Raw genomic sequence first — 22,822 nt, 5'->3', positions numbered from 1 at the left:
TAGGGCTTTAGCGTCCCCAACAGGTGGATGACGTCAGCGGTAGACTGGGCTCATCGGTTTTACTATTCAGCACATTGAGGGGGAATTATTCAGAACGAGGAAAACGCGACGCAGAGAGACGCAAAATGTCATTGTTTCAGTCTCTCTACTCAAATATTTTTACAGGATATTCTTTTTATCCAAGTATTTTTCCCCAATAGCTATATAAATGGCTTGAGAAGGACAAGTCAGCCCGTCGAGGGGGAACTATTCACAACGAGGAAAACGCGACGAAGAGAGCGGCAAAATGTCATTGTTTCTGTCTCTTTACTTCAATATTTTTACAGGATATTCTTTTTATCCAAGTATTTTCCCCAATAGCTATATAAATGGCTTGAGAAGGACCAGTCAGCCCGTCGAAGGGGAACTATTCACAACGAGGAAAACGCGACGAAGAGAGCGGCAAAATGTAATTGTTTCTGTCTCTTTACTTCAATATTTTAACAGGATATTCTTTTTATCCAAGTATTTTCCCCAATTGCTAAATAAATGGCATGGTCATGACAAATAACAGTCTTGTGCTGAATGGAATATGAAATAATAAAAATGCATTTATTCAGGACGACATGGCAAAATTACTCCATAATGGTCAAAACTGTCGACTTCACCTTTACTGTCGCACCTGAGAATGTAAACAAACCAGAAGGCGTGACAGCTAGCCGACATGCCAACCCGAACCAAGTGATGTTTCAAAGTCTTCGAAGCGGAAAATCACACATAACTATCCTGGATTATTTGACATGACGACCCGGTTGTCGATTGTCTTCGCGGATCGGCAAACCACCCGGCGGAGAGCAATTTACAGTTCGTTCCCCGGAGGAAGGTGGCTGGAGTTGTTGTGCAGCTAACGTGCTAATGCTAATGAGCATTAGGAGTGCTTTTTACATGCCTATCAATGATCAAACGTAAGTCGTCCTTCATTTAAAGGAAGTTTGTAGTGTTTACTTTGTAATCGCTGTATTCATATTTGACATAATACAAAACAAGATGTTTACTCACTTCCTCGTAAGTCCAATGGTCCCACAGTAAATATCCACGGTAAATGGGAACCTTTTGAAACTCCAAAAAGGCGCATACGCCTCTCCCTCATACAGAATGATTTTTCTGCAGCCGTTTGGCTGCCGTGATGCGAAAAATAAACGTATTAATCCGCAAAATCAGCTGAATCCTTCGTCCTCATACACAACAGTACACTGTAGCGTGAAGAGGACGTCTTCTACCGTACAGCGCCCTCCTCCTCCATGCAAGACCGAAGCCGGAAGTCACTCATTTTCATGGCGCGGGATTAAAAAAACTAAATAAAAATAGCGATCGCTTCCACACACATCCAAGCGGCCCATATCATTCAGGGGCATAAAATACCGTGTGTATTATGAAATAAACATGCTTTTTCGTGTCACAGGCACTTTAAACAGGAGAACACGCAGGATTCAGGACACATTATCTCGGCGTTCGTAAATTTTTATGGTAAGTGCGTTATTCAAAATCATAATTGCGTTTTGAAGTCACTTCTGAACTAAACAAGTGATTCAATCGAGCATTAATAAAATGGTGATGTATTCATAAGATCTGCCATGTCTGTAAGTTAAGTATTTCAAAATTTGTTGCATAACAACATATGGAGGGAAAAAGCATTTATTTTGTGTTGCTGTAAATGTTTCAATGTTTGAATACTATTATTCAAACTGAGCCCCTCCTCCTTGTGTTTGTGAATATGTGTTACTGCCTTGATTGCATAGATGGGTGAGCCTCCAATTAAAATATTTTGTGAAAAAACAATGTTGTATTTTTATGTTGTTGTGTGTTGCATTCATATGTTAGCATTAATAACTGGCATTAAAAAGAAGTGTTGTCATTATTGCTTTTAATCGACAAATTTAATTTGCAATATAAACATATTAAAGTATGTTACATTTAACAAGATGGACCCCAAATTTAATATTGAAAACAGTTTTGATACAAATCTGGCCCACATTGGGTAACGTGTGCCATGTTTGGGCCATACATTGATGTCGTGTCTGCTACTTTGGATCAATTCTGGCCCAAAACTGGTCGCTGATCCAGCAAGTGACTCCTTACTGAGTTTGGGCCATTGTTCAAAAAGACACTTGGGTTTTACCAAGTTGGGCTGGAATTTGCAGGACATCTGGCCCATGTCTGCTTCAGTTATATTTTGCTATCTGGGAAATTACACAGGTCATAAAATCATTTCACTGGCTTTCAGTGAGTCAAAGGATTGACTATAAAATATTACAGTTGGTCTACTGTTGGACCGGAATTCATGTTTAATTTACTTTATCCCTATACGAAGCATGTCGACCCCTTAGTTTGTCTGGAACCGGTTTGCTGTATGTTCCAACAGGAACCAAGCAGGTTGAGGCAACATTCAGTTATTATGATCCTCACCTCTGGAGCAAATTACCTGAAGGTCTATAGTGTGTTCAAACGGTTTGTTCTTTTAAATCAGGCTGAAAAACGCTCGTTTACTGCTGCATGGTCATAACTGCCCCTATTGCTCCAATACAAAATTGTATTACTTTTGCTTTCATCCATTAGTTTTTATTTCTATTTCTCGCTGACTTTCAAGTGACACAAAGCATTTTGAATTATGTTATGTAGTCGTGAATTGTTCTATACAAAAAAAATTGTCTTGCCTTATGTTACCCATTTTGTGTTGGTTATATTGCGGCATTGTTACCACGGTTATGGTAAAGTAAAAATAATTTAGACACGAATTTAATGTTTGTTTATTATTATCATTATATTTTAGTACATGGATAATTTAAATTTCTGGAATGAACCTTGTGGATGACTACAGAAGAGGAAACTGGCTCTACAGAGAATGCTACAGGGTGCTTAAGCCTTTTTATGTGCAAATGCTCCCCTCTAGCGGTTTCCTAAAGTCAACTGTGGAGAGGGGAGAAAAAAAGTCAACATGAATGTAATTAATTCATCTTTATTGTTTCAGTTCACCAAAGCTTTTCTGCATAACTACATCCAACAGCATTCTAAGTCACTTTGACATCAACAGCAGTGTGACGTCAAGATGTCACACCAAAAAGACATGGCAAAAAAAGGAGAGAAAAAAACTTGACAATCGGTTAATCCCAGAGTCCCTCTTAAATTAATACATCTTGCCACAGCCCGTTTTAAGCACATACATTGCACATCAGTTCAACACAGCATAGCATCATCTCTTTCTTACAGTTACTGTGTAAAGATCACTCCTGCACCTTTGTTAATTCAATCAAATTAAACGAACAGTTAAATGGAAATGTATTATAAACAACTAGACTTCCACTCAATGTGTAGCTTTGTTTATTTTTAATTTAAGATGGGTGTTTTTTTTTTTTTTTAAACTGATCATTTTGGAAAAAAAAAAAAAAAAAATCAAAATGCTCGAAGAGACATCCTCATTTCAAACTGCAATCAAGCAAAGACCAAATATGTAACATTATCACTTTGTCATTACTGTTAGCTTTCAATCATCAAATGTTTAAATGGAATTAACAATACTGTATATAAACTTTTGGGTTTTGTGCAACATTTACATTTTAAAAACACAGAAACTCTTATGATTCATTGTAATTATGATTCGTGATTTCAGATAACTGATGCTATGGGCCAAAGCCTATGGGATTAACTATACATAATGCAATTTCCTTTAGGAACAATGCTATAAAACAGCATTTTTGCATTGATTTTGCCAGGTTTAAAAAAAAAAAAAAAAAAAAAAAAAAAAGTGCTAATTGCATGTTGAACTATTTAATACGTTTACTTCTATACTAAAGTAGAATTTTCATCCTTGCCTTTTTACTCGCCATCTAATACTATACACACTCTTTTGGTATGTTATGACAAACATTGTACATATTGGCTGCTTTATTTCAATTTGGTGAATCTATGGCTATTATCTCCTTTGGTAACCATTTGGCTGATTAGGAGCTCTTTGCAGGAGGCCTACCGTGTACTCAGGATTCGCCATCGAGACAATAATAGTCCATATTTAGACTGTGACATTCTTGTACAAATGATTGCAATATGTTGACTTGTATGGCTATATTAGCTTTGTCTGAACATTACAAAAATGAAGAAGTGGAGACATTACAAGCCTATTTGGCCAGACAGAATTCAACATCTTGTGTATCACCATTTTTTCCCCACAATATAATTCAGTCTATTGAGTAAATATTGAGTAAACAATAGGATGAGACGTTTTGTGTACATCCTTTACAAAGTCAAGGAGTTTCATAAAAAGTCCACCATAAATGTAGTGAACCAAACTAATTAATTGAACAATGCCAAGAAAAGCTCTCTCCAACACAACTTGCATAAATCTCTTCAATAGATAATCTGCTTTATACAGGAGTACATTAAAATGGTACATTTACAGCTTGTCCAGTACCTGAAGGTGACTTGAACAGCAGTACAACTTAGTGCAGTGACTAAATATGCAGCCAACTGATCCACTCTTTAAGACAGAAAAAGGCAAAAAAAAGTTTTAAATAATAATAATGAATCAAATGTCCTTACACAGTAGACATCATTCAAGTAAATTAGCATTGTTCCTCCTAAAACAATGTTTTCGTATAATGGTGGCAGGTTTTCACTTCAAAGCTGACTCAAATGGAAAATGTTTTTTTTTAAATATTTTTTATAGAACACCTGTCGTAACAGTAGTGTAATGACTTGTTTGAACAAGTTTTGAGTTTGCATCCAGGGTCGCCTGGTTGTTAACAGACAAAATTCATAAGCAAATGACAGAGCATTGTGAGTAATTCATGATATCATTGTTCACTCAGGAAAGAAAAATGTATATTTTAGTACAGAAACATGGACCACAAAGCTGCCGTTTCTCTGTGTTTTTTTTGCCTTGAAATACAGTGAGTGAATAAAACCCCACATTTTTACAATAATCAATGCACAAATGTAAAGACAAAAGCACATATCTAAAATCAAAAATTGAGACACAGCGACAATTCTTTTTTTTCTCCTATTTTTCTTTTGATTTCTTTCACTTAGGTTTAAAATACACAATACCCAGTGGCAAAATGTTCACAAAGACATTTGGACTCAATTTAAAAAAAGAAATAAAAGAAGAAACATGAATTTTAATTCAGCCCCGGGTTCCCAGGCTTAATGTCGGACTGCGGCGTCGAGCCCAGGATGGTCCGGACAGTTCAATAGCTGATTAAACTAACTGTCTTTTTCGGTCAACGACTGATGATGTGGCAGCATGATTGTGCTGTGTCGTGTGAGGCAGTTGACAGTTACCATGTGACTACAGATTGGTCACACTATGTCTGTTGTGAGAGAGGCACTGCATCACGCCATTCACGCTCCATGAAGTACAGTGAGGGGATTTTTGCTGTACAGTGTTAAGCACACAGGAGCCAGGTTACTTCAGTAGTGATCCACGGTTTGCCCTGTGACGTCAAGGGCTCAGGGAGTAGAGCAACATGGCTGCAGATCTGTGACCAGGTGAGGAGGCGTACAGGGGATTGGTTTTAGCAAAGGCGAGATGATAAAGGCCTCTGGACTGTATGTCCAGCCAGCAGAGCTGGGCAAATGGATTACAGGTGGTATGGAATATAGTCCATGTGGTGGATGAGGGTCCAGTGGTGAAGAACATTTTTACTCCAGACAGGATCCATAAAGATGGGAGGCCATATTTCCACCCAAACTGACACCTGCAGACCAGACAGCGATAATATAATGTAAATCATGTTTCAATGAAAATTGTTCATTAAATATTATTCATAACACTGAATGACAAGCAGTTTTTCTTCAATTTTAGGTTGTGTAATTAAAAACATGTTAGTTTATCTCGATCACATTGTCAATTTTCTCATATACAAATATGAAAAACAAAGAGCCTAAATATACAGTGCTGCCCAAAAGTACCCCTGCAATTCTATCAGATAATGCTCAATTTCTCCCAGAAAATGATTGCAATTACAAATGCTCTGGTAGTAATATCTTCATTTATTTTGTTTGCAATGAAAAAACACAAAAGAAAATGGATTTTTTAAAAATCATTTTACACCAAGTATTGACACCCTTTGAAAAATCATGTGATGCTTCTCTAATTTGTGTAATTAACAGCATCTGTTACTTACCTGTGGCACATATTAGGTGGTGGCAATAACGGAATTGCACTTGCAGCCAGTTAAAATAGATTAAAGGTGACTCAACCTCTGTCCTGTTTCCTTATTGAGCATGGAGAAAAGAAAGAAGACCAAAGAACTGCCTGAGGACTTGAGAATCAAAATTGTGAGGAAGCATGGGCAGTCTCAGGGCTACAACTCCATCTCCAAAGACCTGGATGTTCCTATGTCTACCGTGCGCAGTGTCATCAATAAGTGTTAAGCCCATGGCACTGTGGCTAACCTCCCTAAATTTGGATGGAAAAGAAAAATTGATGAGAGATTTCAACGAAAGATTGTGCGGATGGTGGATAAAGAACCTTGACAAACAAGTTCAAGCTGTCCTGCAGTCCGAGGATACAACAGTGTCAACCCATACTATCCGTCGGCATCTGAATGAAAAGGGACTCTAGGGTAGGATACCCAGGAAGACCCCACTTCTGACCCAGAGACATAAAAAGGCCAGGCTGGAGTTTGCCAAAACTTACCTGAGAAAGCCAAAAACGTTTTGGAAGAATGTTCTCTGGTCAGATGAGACAAAAGGAGAGCTTTTTGGGAAAAGGCATCAACATAGACTTTACAAGGGGAAAAAAACGAGGCCTTCAAAGAAAAGAAGACAGTCCCCACAGTCAAACATGGCATAGGTTCCCTGATGTTTTGGGGTTGCTTTGCTGCCTCTGGCACTGGGCCGCTTGACCTTGTGTATGGCATTATGAAGTCTGAAGACTTCCAACAAATTTTGCAGCATAATGTAGGGCCCAGTGTGAGAAAGCTGGGTCTCCCTCTGAGGTCATGGGTCTTCCAGCAGGACAATGACCCAAAACACACTCCAAATGCACTAGAAATGGTTTGAGAGAAAGCACTGGAGACTTGTAAAGTGGCCAGCAATGAGTCCAGACCTGAATCACATAAAATACCTGTGGAGAGATCTGAAAATGGCAGTTTGGAAAAGGCACCCTTCAAATCTCAGAGACCTGGAGCAGTTGGCCAAAGAAGAATGGTCTAAAATTCCAGCAGAGCATATTAAGAAACTCCTTGATGAATACCGGAAGCGGTTGTTCGCAGTTATTTTGTCTAAAGCTTGTGCTACCAAGCATTAGGCTGAGGGTGCCAATACTTTTGTTTGGCCCATTTTTGGAGTTTTGTGTAAAATGATAATGATTTAATTTTTTTTTTAATTCTCTTTTGTTTGTTTTTTATCATCGCAAGAAATATGAATGAAGATATTACTACCAAAGCATTTGTAATTGCAATCATTCTCTGGGAGAAATTGAGCATTATCTGACAGACAGGGGTGCCAATACTTTTGGCCAGCACTGTATGTGCCTGTTTCTCAAAAACAAAATAAATGTTAGCATGCAATATGAAGAAGGCTCAGTTGCAATGTTTAGTTACCATGTTTTGTACTTTATTTTGTTTTATTTTTTTATTTTTAAAGGATATGGCGAATTGTGTGCATATAACAACAACAAGTTCTCTGTTCGTGTAGGCAAAGAACAACATGTTTTGTGATATGATGTCTGGTAGATAAATACGTAAACTGTGAAGAAAATATATAACCTGATAGGAGAAAAACATTTATCAGACTTAAAACAGAAGATTTTTTTTTTTTTACATTGTTGTGTTAGGTTTTGTGTTTTTTTTTTTCTCCTAGTGTGACTTGTCCCTATGATTGCCCATTGATTTCATTTGTTGTGCCAGCTCCTAGTGTATCTTCCAACTTGCATCCTCCTGTGGCACACATCTGTTCCTTGTTGACTCGTTACCCTTTCTCCATGTCTATATAAGCTCCCTGTTTTTGTTGAGTCGCGACATTGTCAATGTCCATGTCCATGTTCTGATCATCATTATTCGCGTCCATCCAAGCCCTTGTGTTTTAAGTAAGTTTTTTGAAAAGCAGTCTTTTGTTAGTGACAGTTTTGTTTGCCTCAGTGCTTTCTTTGGATCACCACAGCCTTTCTTTCGTATTTTTTTTTTGTTTTTTGTTGTTGCTTTAATTAAATCATTTTTTGCACCGTTCATCTGCCTCGCCTCCCTTTCCCTGCATTTGGGTCCACCTGCCTGCCCGCGTTACCTGACATGTTGCCCAGTGTAATTACACATTTATCCAGGTGCAAGTGAGATTACGCCTTCACCTACTGAAACACCGTTTGCCAAATATACACCCCTTAAAAAAAAAAAAAAAAAAATACATGTACTGTAAAATTTTACAGAGAAATAAAAATGACCATGAAAACATATTGTTTTCGTCAACAATGGCGATAACGAAAATATTTCATTGACCATTTTTTCATGCCTTGTGTTGAATTGCCTTGTGTTGAATTGTGCTGTATAAATAAAATAAAATAAATAAAATGACATCACGATGACGAGCTAAAAACGTGGCTCAAGAGACTACAACATAACGAGACAAATGCCAGTTTTTGTCTGCCGATACGACAACAACACGAAAATGCAATATCGTTTCTGTCATATGTTCACAATGCGTGACACTTTACTAATGTACGTAGAGTACGTCAGTTTGCATCGTAGCAGTGTTTGAGTCGTGTCACTCATGTGAGATGTGCGTGCCTCTCCTTCCTCGGCGTTTCGGATGCATATCAAGCTAGGCTGTGCTCCATCTTGCTTGTTTGGAAAGATTTGTTTTCTTATCTTGGCAAGAGAAAATATGCAATGTTGCTTTAGCCTTTAAAGGTCTGTGCTAAGTGATCATCAGACGTCAAATGTAACTCCTAGCATTAGTGTAGCAGTCGTGTTAGCATTAGCTTCAGAATGGCGAGTGTCCTCTTAAAACATCTGCCAGTCTAAAGCAGGGCCACTTGACTTTTCTGCTCAATAAATCTAGAGGAGAGCCAGTTGGCGAAACGGCATTTTGCCAATAGCCCACTTCAGCTGTTTTGTTTATCAAATGAGCAATTATTGGGAATCACTGATTGTGTGCAACTTTTAGCTAGCCTCTTACAAAAAAAAAAGAGTCCATGACTTCCTAGCATTAAACGCTCGGACAACATTCTTTTACATACAGTTCGTGACTTCCAGGTGGGTTTCATTGAAAATGATGGACTGCTTTTCCTGCTGAGTTTCTGTTATCACCACCAAGTTGGCATTGTCCTTGAAGAAGCAACAATATATGCCCATCTTTTTATGTCCATTTGAAATAGTTGGAAACCTTTATTTATTTTTGGACTAAAAACTTCACATTTTCCAGACGAAAACATTTTGAGTAACTGTCGACTAAAACTAGACGACATTTGTATGAGATTTCGTCGACTAAAACTAGACGAAGACGAACACATTTTGAAATGACTAAAATATGACTAAGACTAATAAGGACTTTTGTTCAAAAGACTAAGACTAAAATAAAAAATAAAAATTAAAAGGGCTGCACAAAACAACAGTTTTGTAAGGTTAAAATGTTCTTGATTTTTTTTTAACTTAAAATCATGATAGTAAAAGTTTGACATTGTTATGTTTTATACTGTAATCGAAATATCCACTCTTGATGGTGCTGACATCATGTTGCACCTTTTCTTGTTGTCCCCCCTCTGTAGTCTGGATTCATATTGTTGTATTGACATTCAAACCTGCTAATTTCATAGCTACTGCAGACATTTAAAGTGTAGAAGGTTAGAAAACATGATTCAATGAGGTTACTGTATACAGTAATTTGATGTAAAACAACAGTTATATAGTACTGAATATAAATACTTGATATAAAATAATTTTTCATGGTAGTTTGTTGTTAATTTCACAATGAATGATTTACAATTTTCCTGGATATAACTGATATAATTCTGCCAGTATTTTACTGTCAATTCAAAGTTGTTGTTTTTTTTTTTTTTTTTTTTAAACAATGTGATAGAAAGTCTAATTATCACGAGAAAGGTGTGGGTGAGCTTCTTAACTGCTTTTGTAATGCAATATTTCATCTAAAAGTTATGCATATGCAGGGCGTACCTAAACTTGGAGTTGATTGAGGCCTGCTCAGTCAAATATTGCAAATAACCGTATAGAACAAGTTCTTGATTTTTCTTGCATTTCTGTGTTTAGATTCACACCAAAAGATAGTCATGTATTATTGCAATAACGCATATTCCTTTTTAGCCAAGGTCTTAAACTTAACTATAGAATCTATGGAAGGAATGGAAATTTATGAAATTATAAATGGCACGTGATGATTACAAAATTTAATTGTTACTTGCCATAATATTTTAGGGATGAAAGAAAGATTCCATGCATTTTATAAAACTTAGTTTTCAACAGTTGAGACATTAATAATGCAACAGTGTTCGAACTGACATTTGCATTATTGCATCGTTCAGAAAAGTAATCAATGTGAACTCACAGTTGCATTAAATAAACAAACAAAAAAGTAGCACCTCACAACTTAATATTCAATATGTCCCTCGGATAGCATGACAGTAGTGACACGATTATACTCACAGAGCTACTGATTGTTTCCACATTGGGTTGGGGAAGGGGAGCTTCAGCAGATGGTTTCGAGGTGTCTTGAGCTCTGCTGGGAAGAGGCAGAGGAACCGCATCATTTACTAGGCTTACCATACTTCACAAATAAGCACATATTACACAGCAAAATGTGTCTCACCGGTGGGTCATTCCACTGGCGTGGAAGATCTTCTGGCTCAGGCGGGTAGGACATCCAGGATGGACTACGGTACGAAGACGGAGGTGACATGACGAAGTAGTCTGAGTAACCTGGGTGGTTGGCTGATATAGCATACACTGCTGTTATTGGGTTTCCTTGAGGCAAAGAAACAGAATTCATTGTTGAATAAAGCCACTTTCCAGATTCATAGACATTTCTCTGGGACATTTTCAAGTATTTTTAAAACAAATTATACACTTATATAAATAAATGCATGATGCGCTGTTGCTGTTTTATAATAATAATAATTAAAAAAAAAAAATAGGACACTAAAAAGCTGACTATGCTATAAACAATGGCAGAGGTACAAGTCAGTGAATTACATATCCTTGCTTCTGAACATGTTCAAGTACATACAGTGCTGGCCAAAAGTATTGGCACCCCTGCAATTCTGTCAGATCATGCTCAATTTCACCCAGAAAATGATTGCAATTACAAATGCTTTGTTAGTGATATCTTTATTTATTTTCCTTGCAATGAAAAAACACAAAATAGAATGGAAAAAAAAAAAATAAAAATTAGCATTTTACACAAAACTCGAAAAATGGGCCGGACAAAAGTATTGGCATCCTTTGAAAAATAATGTGATGCTTCTCTAATTTGTACTGTAACTAAATCACACTAGCATCACTTAAAATTGATTCAAGCTGACTCAACCTCTGTCCTGTGTCCTTGTGTGTACCACATTGAGCATGGAGAAAAGAAAGAAGACCAAAGAACTGTCTGAGGACTTGAGAAGCAAAATTGTGAGGAAGCATGGGCAATCTCAAGGCTACAAGTCCATCTCCAAATACCTGAATGTTCCTGCTTCTACCGTGCGCAGTGTCATCAATAAGTGTAAAACCCATGGCTAACCTCCCTAGATGTGGACGGAAAAGCCAAATTGACGAGAGATTTCAACGAAAGATTGTGCAGATGGTGGATGAAGAACCTCGACTAACATCCAAACAAGTTCAAGCTGTCCTGCAGTCCGAGGGTACAACAGTGTCAACCCGTACTATCCGTTGGCGTCTGAAATAAAAGGGACTCTAGGGTAGGATACCCAGGAAGACCCCACTTTTGACCGAGAGACATAAAAACGCCAGACTAGAGTTGGCCAAAACTTACCTGAGAAAGCCCAAAACATTTTTGAAGAATGTTCTCTGGTCAGATGAGACAAAAGTAGAGCTTTTTCGGAAAAGGCATCAATGTAGAGTTCACAGGAAAAATAAATGAGGCCTTCAAAGAAAAGAACACGGTCCCCACAGTCACACATGGTGGAGGTTCCCTGATGTTTTGGGGTTGCTTTGCAGCCTCTGGCACTTAACTGCTTGACCGTGTGCATGGCATTATGAAGTCTGAAGACTACCAACAAATTTTGCAGCATAATGTAGGGCCTAGTGTGAGAAAGCTCGGTCTACCTCAGAGGTCATGGGTATTCCAGCATGACAATAACCTAAACCACACTTGAAAAAGCACTAGAAAGTGGTTTGAGAGAAAGCACTGGAGACTTGTAAAGTGGCCAGCAATGAGTCCAGACCTGAATCCCGTAAAACAACTGTGGAGAGATCTGCAAATGGCAGTTTGGAAAAGGCACCCTTCAAATCTCAGAGACCTGGAGCAGTTAGCCAAAGAAGAATGGCCTAAAATTCCAGCAGCGCATTATAAGAAACTTCTTGATGGATACCAGAAGCAGTTGTCGCAGTTATGTTGTCAAAACCTTATGCTACCAAGTATTAGGCTGAGAGTGCCAATACTTTGTCCGGCCCATTTTTGGAGTTTTGTGTTAAATGACAATGATTTAATTTAATTTGTTATTTTCTTTTGTGTTTTTTTCATTGCAAGCTAAATAAATGAAGATATTATTAGCAAAGCATTTGTAATTGCAATCATTTTCTGGGAGAACTTGAGCATTATCCTACAGAATTGAAGGGGTGCCAATGCTTTTGGCCAGCAGTGTAGGCAAACTGCAGCTTTTGGAAGATGTAAAAAGCTTGTCCTGGGCGGTCCACTGTTCGACAAGCAACAACTGTTTTGTCCAACTGGACAAGCCAATTCAGAAGGGGGAGAGAAAATAACCTCTAAAGGTGTTCATTGCCTCAGACAACCATCCAATGGCACCTTTCTATCTCTACCAAAGCATTTGTAATTGCAATCATGTTCTGGGAGAAACTGAGCATTATCTGACAGAATTGCAGGGGTGCCAATATTTGTGGCCAGCATTGTATGTTTCTTTGATTTATTTTTTTCCTCCTAAAATACCAACCACAAAGTGGTTATTTTCTGCCTTTTCTAATAAATATTCCAAATTTGATGCAATATGGAAAGCAGAAAGTTAGTATGTTCACAAATCTGAAATATCTGCTGTATATTATTATTTTACCTGAGTAGGTGCTGATGGACTGGTCAACAGTAACAGCAGGGAAGGTGGTCCTCGATAATGGCAAGTAGGGAGCGCCATTGTGCTGTTGGTCCTGCAGATCAGAGGCCTCAGATACTCGAGGTTTCAGGCTAACATCGGGAGTAGAACTGGAAATGGTAAAACAGTGTTAGCTGATGGTTACTGAGTGTGAAATTGTTAAATGTATCCTGAAAAAAAAAAAACAATAATTTTAAGTTTCAAGCAAGACAAATTAATCCATCCAAGGTGGGAAAAGATGGAACTGCTACTAGAAAAAAAATAAAAATAAAAAATCCATACAATGTGAATGTGAAATGTGTGTTATTGGATTTAAAGTTTTCATAATTTGTCAGCCATAATTATTAATAAGACATTAGGAGAATAAGACATTAAGAATCAGGGGCGTTAGCAGGGGGGGCAGTGCCCACCCACGGACAAGCTCTGCCCACCCGAAGACAATAAATGTAATATTGAGCAAAAAGTAGGGGATCAGACCAGAGGCGTAGCCATACGCAGGCAATAGCCTAGGACCCCCAGCCAGCAGGGGGCCCCAGAGGGTCAACGGATAATGTTCACAAAGAACTAGCACTCTCACTTTCACTGATCCATCGTAGGTACAAGTATCATATGTGGTACTACACCATGGAATCATTTAGCAGATATCTATTCAGTCAACCGTCTCAATTAGCACACATGTCAAACCAAGTCCATTCGCTTTAAATTCTGTATGTATGTGCTTAGAGTGAATTATTAATAATTTTATGAGAAATCTCTTTCTGTCATAAATTTTGATGGCTTTCACAGGCCACCTCATTATTCATGTGACTACTTAAAGAAATGGGGATTTTTTTCCCAAGAAAGTCTATTAATGGGTTTATCGTATTCCTTGTTGAATACTCTATAAGAAAAATATAACATATATGCATCTAAAATAATCCTAAACGATTTTATTAGCAATTTTAATACTGCTTTTAGCAAGTTTTCTTGGGTATGCGGTATGCCGCTGCGTACGTTCCCATAGCAACCAGTCCTGTTATTGTCCTACGTCACAAGCGCTGCATATTCTGAGAACGAGAATAGGCGTAAGCGTAAGGTGCGCATTTCGAGCAGAGGACGGCCACCCCACTTGTTGGGGGATTAATCTGTGAATCCATGAACGAATATAAGTATTTCCTCTTCATGCCATCAAGTTCTTATGATAAGTTAGAGCCGTTATTAGCGCGACCGTTTCGTGTTTTTCCTGTTACGTCGGCTGGTTGATCCCACTCGTTCCCGCTGCGTCGAGGAGAGCGTTCTTTACATTATATTCGCATTGCACATTTGCTTTAAGAGGGAAGGTGTTAGTTTAGCATCTTAAAATGATGTTGTGCATCCATATGAGAGCAAAGTGCTTAGTTTTCGCCACTTTTATGGCCAAGATGACCGCACGCAGCGCGCACTCGAAAATCTAGCTTTTAAACAGTATGGAGTTTGCATGCAAAATCATTTAGTGGTCTTTTGCGCCACCTGCTGGGTTAGGGGTGTAAATACACTCTATATCTGTCTCACATGTTATTTGACCGTCGTTGAAAGGATTGATACGAAAATCACGAAAATTGCAATAAAATTCGTCAGGTGTACAATAAATCCAAATTTATGAATTATAATGGTAGTCAATGGTTACATAGTTTGTAATTTCGAGTCACGTGCCTTCAAGTTCTTTGGCTACTTAATGCGAAGGTTTAGAAATGACGGCAAATTTGCATTTGGAACGTCTGCCTGTTTTAAGAACCTAGGAAATATTTAATATTTGGAGTTTTTTTCCCCCTATGCTTTCTCTTTGATGTAAAAACAAAACCCATCAAAAGATTACATATAATGTAATATTCGGCACAAGGGTTAAAGAAAAAACACCGGAAGAACTGCTCACTAGATTGTGCTCTTAACGTCTTGTTTTTTTTACCACGACTTGGAATGATATTTTTGTGTTTGTGTTTTACAACAGATTATTTCGATGTACAAGTAGTTTTTTTCGTCTGTGGTTACAAGTGACTTTTGTCTCTGAAAACGCGACAAGGGGGAGACAAAACTCGTGAGGTAGTAATTGGTGGTTTTTAACCTGTAGCAAAGAAAAACACCCGTAGGAAAAAAAAAAATTACTTGTAAATGAAAAAAAAGACACTTGTAGAATTATTTTCTTTACATTGTTTTTTTCCCATGTTTATATCACAACACAAAATTTGGAAATACAAGTTGTTGTTTTTTGTTTTACAAGTTAAAATTAGTCATTTTACAGGTATTTTTTAAATTTATTTTAAAACTAGGTTACGAGTATCTTTTTTGGCTCATAAAACTCAAACAGAATATGACAAAACTTGTGCACTTGTAATTGGTAATTTTTAACCCATAGTGAAGAAAATACACGTGCAAAAAAATACTTGCAAACAGAAAAAAACAACTTGTAGAACAATTTACTCCTTTGAGTTTTTTTTTTTTTTCATGTTTACTTTACAACGCAAAATTTGGAAATACAAGTGTTTTTGTTAGTTAAAATTGGTCATTTTACAGGGATAATTTTCATTTTACAACCTCACTTCTTTTGGCACTATTCTATCTCCATAATAAGATGTTACATGATTCACTTCTGTGCCAGAATGTTATCCTTATTAAGTAAAAGCAATATAACTTACCAGCTAGTCAGTAGAATACGGTATGTGTAAAGATATGTGTACTAAGCACAATAATAATAATAATCTGAAGTACATTTTGTTTATTAAGGCAAATGTGTGTAAATAATCAAGGATAGTGTGAAGTGAATGAATAATGCAATGGGGGGGGGCACTTTTGAGTGTCTTAAAAAGCGCTCTATGAGAGCGAGGCGTTATTAGACTTTTATTAAATATGCTATTGCTCCAAGTTCAACTGTCCCCCTTACTTGAACATGCTCAAAGGGTCCCATGTTGCCTGGGGCCCCCGGGGACCCTTGCTACGCCTCTGGATCAGACTAAAAGGTGCTGTACTTTTCCCACTGTTTCATTTGCCATGTAAAAATGCTACTGGTTTGAGCAAAAATCCAGGAAGATTTAAGCGAACAAAAAAACGAGATACATGGCAAAATCCATTTTGCCACATGGCAAATACCACTTTTGGTTCTCGCCCTTGCTGCAAAAAACGCATATAAATTTCCCAGATTTCTGATGACTCCATAGGTAATTTTGCTTTCTTTTTTTTTGTTCACCAGATGGCAGTCTGTACTCTATGTAAGTGCTGCGAAAGGGCGGTCGTGTGCTCAGCAAGAAGCTCATACAGCATCTAAATGAAAAAGCTGCTTCTTTAACGATGCCGACTGACTTATGATGGAGAGAGGTAGCTGGTATTGTTGGGGAGGGTGAATTGGAAATTCATTCAAATGCTGCTTGTTTAATATTCTGCCCCATCTTCCCACTCTGTTCTTCTCAAGCACACCTTTTTACCGTAACTCTTTCTGTTCATGCGATGGAATAATCACCTTCATGGTTGCATTTGAATTTAGTTTGCTCATGTAGTATACATTGAGGTTTTGAAAATGAATCCATTCTTTATTTCATTTTTTAAAAATACCATTTTAAAAGGTCATGAGTGGCTACACCCTGTGATTGGCTGGCAACCAATTCCATCTCCAGCCCATAGTCAGCTGGGATATAGGCATCATAACCTCTGCAGCCTTTGTGAGAATAAGTGGTACAGAAAATGAATTGATGGGTGGTGCTAGAGCCAAGCTCATCTCAGGTTGATAAGCAGGGTTGAACGTTCATATTAAGGGAGTGCCATAAAATCTATTAATAAATGCAGCTCGATTCGATACGTGACGATTTGATTATGATTCATAAATGTTCAAAAACGATGATTTTCCCTAATAACTTTATGACAGACGCTCGTAGCAGAACAAAATTCAAGACACGTCTGCCGCCCGGCCACCTTTAACAGACGCACGCACAACGTTACGATGGATGCTGCCTGTTACTGAGCAAGAGATTTACTCCTTTTCAAAAGGCTGTAAAATAAATCTGTATGAGACAGGCAGGGACCCGGCGGTCGCGCTTTTGTGCGCAAGTTATTTTTTAGAGCGAGAGGGGAAGAGAGATAGTCCGTTGCTCCTTGTCTTTCAGTTGTCCAGCAGTAGGTTCAAGTCGTGTTAATTGGAAAAAGTCCCTAGTGTTTTGGTGGAGTCCAAACGCAAACTTAAAAAAAAATTCAAACCGCACATCACACATATCTCTAATTTGCAAGATAAGTACTACCGTCTCAGTGAAGGTCCAGGAGGAGGTCCTGGTCTTGAGGGGACCAGTGGTGGGGGAGTCCCAATGCCCATATCAGGGAGCTGAGTGAACCGGAAACCCTGCAAATATGAAAGTATAATTTTTTGTTGCGACTATTAAATATTTTAAAAGTCGTGGGTTTTTGTTGTTGTTGTTGTTGTTGTTTTTTTAATATAAAATGTCACTTATGACTGTTTGGCTTTAGAACAAGAGTGAGACACAATCCCAAAACTCAAGCAATCCTCTTGCAGGTTATTTGGTGCAAATCTACAGTACAATATGTGTTAGTATGTTCCAATGTTTGCTTTAATTTCTGTAAAGGCATCCCTTTTTAAACTAGCTGTGCGCTATTCACTTCCCAATAATGTCAAACTGATGCTGTCCGATTAAAAAAAAAAAAAAAAAAAAAAAAAAATCCATAAAACTATTGAAATAAATTTTTGTCAAACAGTTACTCAAGTACAGTAAATTTAACGGAGTAAATGTAACCCATGACTACCCACCTTTGGGCATTCACATTGTGTGTTATGGGATATTTAAAAGGAAACATATGCAGGTCATTAGCCTGTAAAAATCCATAAATAAGCTGCGCTGGTGTATAAACTGCGGGGTTCAAAACAGGGCAAAAAGAGTAGCGGTTTATAACCTTAAAACTACAGTAATTGTTTTCGTTGGAAAGAAACAAATGCTTGAATTTTCTACATTACCACACCCCGATTTGCTTTATGGTAAATGTTGTATTATATTTTGAAGTTAAATGTGACCTCAAAAGCGGTCGGTCACAATGGAATCAGCAAAGTAAATCACATTTGGTACACCTATTTGATTGTCTTTTTCCAATAAGAAAATATGTAAATCATGTGTGCATGGGAGGCACATGGAAAAAGATGACACACTATGCAATAACTAATGGGATTAGCAGAAAGTAGGAGAACGGGTGCTTGGGAGGTGATTCTCTTCACATTAACAAAACATAGCTTACTTTGTAGTGCTAATTATTAAAAAAAAAAATCAAACTATTCTTGTATTAATTAAGATGTTGATTAATATCTTACGTTCCAAAGAGGGTGTAATCAATTATGATGTGAACTGTATATTCATATATCTGCAACATCCTCGATAGCTGTGATTTCCAAACTAGTGCTTGAGAGAATATCAGGAGTGTCAGGGGAAATTATCTCACTGCATGAAATAAATGAATACCAATTTACATCTGGTGTTTTAGCAAAGGTAAGTATTAACCACATTCTGTTTAAGTAAAATGGATACTGTAGGAAATGAACTATTTTTGTTTTTTTATCAGTGTTTAATTATTTATTTATTTATTTTAAAAATAAAGCAAATTGAGTTAGTGTTAATGTTTGGGCGATTCTAAAGTTTCATATATTGTAACAGTACTATTATGAGCTACACTATCACAAGGTATGCTGTGAGAAAGTACATGAAAACAATCAAACTTGGGATCCCTGCTACCCTGAAGAGGGTAAGTACAGTGGTATGAAAAAGTATCTGAACCTTTTGGATTTTCTCACATTTTTGCATAAAATCACCATCAAATGTGATCTGATCTTTGTCAAAATCACACAGATGAAAATACAGTGTCTGCTTTAACTAAAACCACCCATTTATAGGTTTTCATATTTTAATGAGGATAGCATGCAAACAATGACAGAAGGGGAAATAAGTAAGTGAACCCTCTGCCTAAGAAGACTTAAAGAGCAATTGAAACCAATTTTTTACCAAACGTTTTAAGCCAGGCGTGTGCCCAATCAGTGATGAGTGGTGTACAGTAGCCCTGCCCACTATAAAACACACACCTGGTAAGAAATGTCTTGATGAGCAGCATTGTCTGATGTGCATCATGGCTCGGTCAAAAGAGCTGTCAGAAGACCTGCGATCAAGGATCGTTGCTATGTATAAAGCTGGGAAAGGATACAAACCCATCTCTAAAAGTCTGGATGTTCACGTATGGATGAGAAAGTTTGGCACCGAGACCGTGCTTATCAAAGTCCTAAATGATATTCGTCGGAATACCGATGCAGGCAAATCATCTGTTCTGTTACTATTGGATCTCAGCGCCGCATTCGACACGGTTGATCACAACATACTACTCAGCAGATTGGAACAGTGGGTAGGGCTTACTGACACTATTCTTCAGTGGTTCACATCCTATTTACATGATAGGGATTTCTTTGTGTCAATCGGAAGATATCAGTCAGAACGAACCAAATTCACGTGTGGAGTCCCGCAAGGGTCAATTCTGGGCCACTCTTATTTAACATCTATATGCTTCCGTTACCTCAGATAATGGAACAGTATGACATCTCCTATCACGCCTATGCAGATGACACAACTGTACATTTCTGTGTCCCCACAATATTATAGTCCCTTAGTCTCCCTGAGTAAATGCATTCATCAAATCAATGAATGGATGTGCCAGAATTTTCTCTAGTTAAATGTGGAGAAGACAGAGGTGATCATTTTTGGGCCAAAAAAGGAAAGGTCAAAGATAAGCAGGCAACTTAGCACAATGTCACTTACAGCTACAAATCAAGTCAGAAACCTTGGCGTAATTATTGACTCAGACCTAAAATTTGATAGCCATCTAAAGTCCGTCACTAAATCCGCTTATTACCACCTAAAAAATATAACCAGAATTCAGGGGCTTCTGACTCAACAAGACATGGAAAAACGTACGCATGCATTCATTTTCAGCAGATTGGACTATTGCAACGGTATATTTACGGGTCTTGATAAAAAAAAAATCAGTCAGGAAGCTGCAGCTAGTACAGAATGCTGCAGCCAGAGTCCTCACAAATACAAGGAAGCTGGACCACATTACACCGGTTTTGAAATCGCTACACTGGCTTCCAGTGAGTCAAAGGATAGACTATAAAATACTACTGATCGTCTACAAAACACTTAATGGCCTTGGACCAAAATACATGCTTGACTTGTTAGATTCCTATGAGACATCTAGACCCCTAAGGTCGTCTGGAACGGGTCTTCTGCATATTCCAAGAACAAGAACCAAGCAGGGTGAGGCAGCATTTAGTTATTATGCTCCTTACCTCTGGAACAAGTTACCTGAACGTCTGAAGTATGCTCAAACTGTTAGCTCTTTTAAATCAGGGCTAAAAACGCTTTTGTTTAGCACTGCATATCCATAACTGGCTATATATTTCAATCTACCTGCTTTCTATTCCTCTTGTGCTTATCTCCATTGCTGATTTAAATTATTATTAGTAGTAGTAGTTTTTGTTATATTTTTGTTTTATTTTTATTTATTTATTTTTATTCTATTTGTGATTAAATGCGATCTTTTGTCTTGGTTTTTACGTTGTATTGATTTAAATGTGATTTTTATGATCTTCATGTGATGTAAAGCACTTTGAATTGCCTTGTGTTGAATTGTGCTATATAAATACATTTGCCCTGCCTTGCCTTGACACTGTTGCTTCTCTCCCAAGGAGTGGCCGTCCACCAAAGATGACATCAAGAGTTCAGCGCGGAATACTCAGTGAGGTAAAAAAAATAAAAGAACCCTAGAGTGTCTGCTAAGGACTTACAGAAATCACTGGCACAGTCCTATATGTCTGTGCACACATCAATGATATGCAAAAGTATGGCCAAGAATGGTGTTCACTGGAGGGCTCCACTGAGGAAACCACTACGGTCTAAAAAAAACCCCAAACATTATTGCTCGTTTAATGTTCACAAAAAGGCACTTAGACACTCCATAGAAGTTTTTGCAAAACTTTTTGTGGACTGATGAAACCAAAGTTGAATGTTTTGGGAGTAACACAACACGTAATTTGTGGAGGAAAAATGGAATAGCTCACCAACATCAACACCTCATCCCCACCATGAAGCATGGTGGAGGGAGCATCATGATTTGGGGCTGTTTTGCTTCCTCAGGGCCTGAACAACTTGCAATCATTAATGAAAGAATGAATTCAAAAGTGTATCAGTATGTTTTGCAGGAAAACCTAAGGCCGTCTGTCAGACAGTTGAAGCTAAAAAGAGGATGGGTGCTGCAACAACACAATGATCCAAAATGCAGAAGTAAATCAACTTCAGAATGGTTTCAGAAGATCAAAATACACGTTCTGGAGTGGCCAAATCAAAGTCCAGACTTGAATCCCATTGAGCTGCTGTGGCATAACCTAAAGACAGCGATTCATGCTAAACATCCCGGGAATCTGACTGACCTACAGAAGTCTTGTAGAGAAAAATGGGCTGAGATAAGTCCTGATCGATGTGCCAGAGTGATCTGCAGCTACAGGAATCGTCTGGTTGAAGTTATTGCTGCCAAAGGGGGGGGCCGCAAAATACCAAATGTGATGATTTACTTACTTATTTTTTCCCCCTGCTGTCATTGTTTGCATACTATCCTCATTAAAATATGAAAACGCATAAATGTTTGGGTGGTTTAGTTAAAGAAGACACTGTTTTTCATCTGTGTGATTTTGACAAAGATCAGATCACATTTGATGGTGATTTTTTGCAGATATGTGAGAAATTCCAAAAGGTTCAGATACTTTTTCATACCAGTGTAGTGTTGAAAATTGATTCATTATTGTAGGTACAGTATGTTCTCACTGGTTTCGGCAAGCTACACTGGTGCAGATCCTCATAGCCTAGGCTCCTTTGTCTGTTTCCACAGGGATGGTTCATGGTCCCAGGGGCGCTCGTCACTCCGTCACTGTAGTGGCTGGTGTGAGACGGATTATAGGCGCTGTGGACGTGGTGGCGGTGATGGTGGCGTCTATTTGTAAAAGAGACAAAAACAGTGAATATACTATTAGTAATATCCTTGCTTTCCAACTTCTCTCCAGCATATTGAATGCTAAGAATAAGTTTCAAATACTTTGCTCACTGCATGAATTTACACAGAAAAAGTTCAGATCGAGCCTCAGGGAACTTTGTTTTCTTATACTGGCAAAATATTGGAAAACTTGAGGACGTGCTTTATGATTTGCATCACTCTAAAAAAGAGCATTATGTAAAGCAAATTTACTTAGTAGGAGGGGAAGGTGGGTCATGGTCCGCGGGCGCCAGGCTAAAGGCGTTGCCAAGCAACATATGCATTTGTGTGCAGACGTCGTCAATGGATGGCTGAGAACTGAGTGTGGAGGAGTCAGAGCCGCGGTGAGCTTTCACCCCCAGGCTACCATTTCCTGTGCCAGTAGATCCACCTCCATAGCCAAGAGAGCTCATCAGACGGTCTACATTGGTTTCCTCAAACGGCTCTGGTTCACCCTGCAAAGTGCAATGAGAGAGGAAAGATAATTATTCATGATGAGAGAACACA

The 22,822-nt window shown here is 38.1% G+C and overlaps 1 protein-coding gene across 5 annotated transcripts in view; it reads right to left on the bottom strand.

Moving 5' to 3' along the window:
• Positions 1 to 3,374: 3,374 nt before the first annotated feature.
• Positions 3,375 to 22,822, bottom strand: part of kiaa1549la (KIAA1549-like a) — a 220,515-nt gene continuing 201,067 nt past the window's right edge. For 2 of the 5 annotated variants that reach the window (XM_057837451.1, XM_057837454.1), the window contains 7 exons: positions 22,529 to 22,770; positions 22,111 to 22,276; positions 17,491 to 17,588; positions 13,214 to 13,359; positions 10,792 to 10,946; positions 10,629 to 10,704; positions 3,375 to 5,729 (listed from right to left, as the gene is read on the bottom strand). In XM_057837451.1, coding sequence (XP_057693434.1) covers positions 10,672 to 10,704; positions 10,792 to 10,946; positions 13,214 to 13,359; positions 17,491 to 17,588; positions 22,111 to 22,276; positions 22,529 to 22,770 — 840 coding nt within the window. In that variant the 3' untranslated portion in view covers positions 3,375 to 5,729; positions 10,629 to 10,671. The remainder of the gene's footprint in view (positions 5,730 to 10,628; positions 10,705 to 10,791; positions 10,947 to 13,213; positions 13,360 to 17,490; positions 17,589 to 22,110; positions 22,277 to 22,528; positions 22,771 to 22,822) is intronic. The other 3 variants (XM_057837452.1, XM_057837453.1, XM_057837455.1) reach the window with 3 other exon arrangements.

Source organism: Corythoichthys intestinalis, chromosome 5 (genome assembly GCF_030265065.1).
Source record: "Corythoichthys intestinalis isolate RoL2023-P3 chromosome 5, ASM3026506v1, whole genome shotgun sequence".
In the NCBI taxonomy this organism is placed as follows: Eukaryota; Metazoa; Chordata; class Actinopteri; order Syngnathiformes; family Syngnathidae; genus Corythoichthys; species Corythoichthys intestinalis.
Note: the sequence above shows the minus strand (reverse complement) of the source record. Positions and strands in the feature narration are given on the sequence as shown.